This window comes from Emiliania huxleyi, assembly GCF_000372725.1.
Source record: "Emiliania huxleyi CCMP1516 unplaced genomic scaffold EMIHUscaffold_3021, whole genome shotgun sequence".
Lineage (NCBI taxonomy): Eukaryota > Haptophyta > Isochrysidales > Noelaerhabdaceae > Emiliania > Emiliania huxleyi.
In genome coordinates, this window is record NW_005199751.1 from 1 (window position 1) to 2,139 (window position 2,139).

A 2,139-nucleotide genomic window follows, 5' to 3' on the forward strand; every position below is an offset into this window, starting at 1 on the left:
CCACAAAAGCTCTCTCTCTCTTGTGCCTGTCCAGTGTCCTCACTTAGAAAACTAGGACGGCGGCAGTCATGGTGCTATTACGGGCATGGATCAGTGGAAAGTGTGGAGAGGGTGGTATGCGATAGTAGAGCAGGCGCTTTGTGTGTGAGGCTGCCCCCCAGAAAAGAATTTCAAACAGCACACGAGGCACGGGACTGGCGCGCACTTGCAGCACTAACACACACAGGTAACAACAAACAAATGATTTGTGAGTGTTGATGTTTGTGAGTTGTTTGGTATTGCGAATAATCTCTCTCAGGTACACCACACGGGAGCCGCCTAAGCGCCCAGAAAAGAATTGTACCTTGCGCAGGAAAGTTACTCCAAAATTAGTTCTGTGCATGGATTGTGCTCTTTTTAAGGCTTTATGTGAACAGCGCTGACTTCTGACTGTCATTGCTGTCTCTCCCTTCTCGACTATCTGTGCTTGTGCGTCTTGGGTCCGGGTTTGTGTTTTTCTGTGAACAGCGTCTTGGGTCCGGGGTTGTGTTTTTCGAAAAAGCAGGTCGGATGTCGTAGACACGCCCGACATGGCCGAACGGCGCGCGGCGGCGATGCTGGCGGCCTCGCTGCTGACGTTGCCAGCCGCGCCGCTGGCACGTCGATCGCCACTGTCACTCGCCGCGGTGGAGCTCTGCGACGAGGACGTGGCAATGCGCTGCTCTGCTCAAAGCGATGCTGGCTCTGCTGCCGACCCTGAGTGGGAGGCAGTGCTGGCGCAGCAGATAGCAGAGGAAGCAGAGGAAGCGGAGCTCTACTGCCGCTTCGAGCGCCGTGGCGACGACTACAACATGTACAGCGAGGAGGAGGAGGAGGAGGATGGCCATGCTGCTGTGCAGGGCGTGGCTGGGAAGGTGAACGAGCCGCTCGAGGAGCGGGACGAGTCGGCTCGTGTCACCGGTGGAGGATTCAGTATGCCGCAGGCGGCTCCCACCTCGATGGGTTATCACTCCTGCGACTGCATCGAAGAGGGCTTCAACATTCAACAAACAGGAATCGAGGGTGACCGCATGTCTGCATCAGACGTGTCATCCGTCCCGATCGTGACCAACCAAAGCCACCCCTCTTCTCAGATCAGTGCTTGCACCGATACCTGAATCCTCTGCCGCTCCCAGCCGTGCTCGCCGAGCCTCCGCCGCCTCCACCTCCGCCTTCAATATCAATGTCCCACCCCCCTCCGCTTGGGGCAAATGTAGATTTCCCGAAATATTTTGAGAAATATGACAGCCTTGTTCGGAAGGAGAAATTTCCGGAAATTTACCATACCTGTGTTGACGCGAATGACACTGACGCCTGAATGACACTGACGCCCGATGACCTGCTTGACCGGTGACCGATGACCGCTGACCGCTGACCGATGACCAGCGTCAGCCTCTCCGCGGAGGCGCACCATCACTGCCGCGCGGGCCTGCCGGCTCAAGCAAGGCACGGCAGGCCCGCACGGTGCCTGGTCCAACATGGGGGACACCTTGTGTAAGGGGGACACCTTACACGGAAAGGGGCGAAACTTGAGCATGGAGTGACGGGGCGAAGAAATTTCTCGCAAATTTGCCGTGGCGGGGCACGAAATAAAGAAGAAAGAAATGAAAGAAATATCCTTACGCTGTGGGCAGGAAATCTACATTTGCCCCAACCCTCCGCGCGGGCCTTCTAGGCCCGCGGGTAGTCTCCCCCCATCCCCAGGGCCTCCAGGGCTCGCACCTCAACCTCTCATAGACCAGCGCAAAGCGCCATAGGACGTATTTCCTTCTCAATAACAAGGTCTGTGAACAGCGAACCAAAAAGACAAAAATATAGTATCAAAGCTAGTCAGAGCACCGTCCAAAGGCGGGTGCTGTCGACAAAGGGACAATCTCGTCTGTCTGTAGCCGAACTTGTGATGGGACACCCTCGGAACCCAACTGCGTACTACTTGGCTAGCGCGCTATTGGCATACCGACGGCTAAGACCGAAATCGGTTCACACCTGCTCTTGCAGGTGTGAACACAAAGGATTAGCTGTATCACCCAGCTGCCCCGCTTATACACTTACCTGTGAAGCGTGAACAGCGACGACGGCTTCGAAACACCGTCCGACAGCGGTCACAGCTGCGGTAGCAGG

General features: G+C 56.2%; 1 protein-coding gene across 1 annotated transcript; it reads left to right on the top strand.

The window, feature by feature from the left end:
• Positions 1 to 569: 569 nt before the first annotated feature.
• Positions 570 to 1,136, top strand: EMIHUDRAFT_123730 (hypothetical protein; the record flags this gene model as incomplete). The annotated part of the gene is made up of 1 exon (XM_005774962.1): positions 570 to 1,136. One exon carries the CDS (start codon positions 570 to 572, stop codon positions 1,134 to 1,136), a length of 567 nt encoding a protein of 188 aa, XP_005775019.1.
• Between the last annotated feature and the right edge of the window lie 1,003 nt (positions 1,137 to 2,139).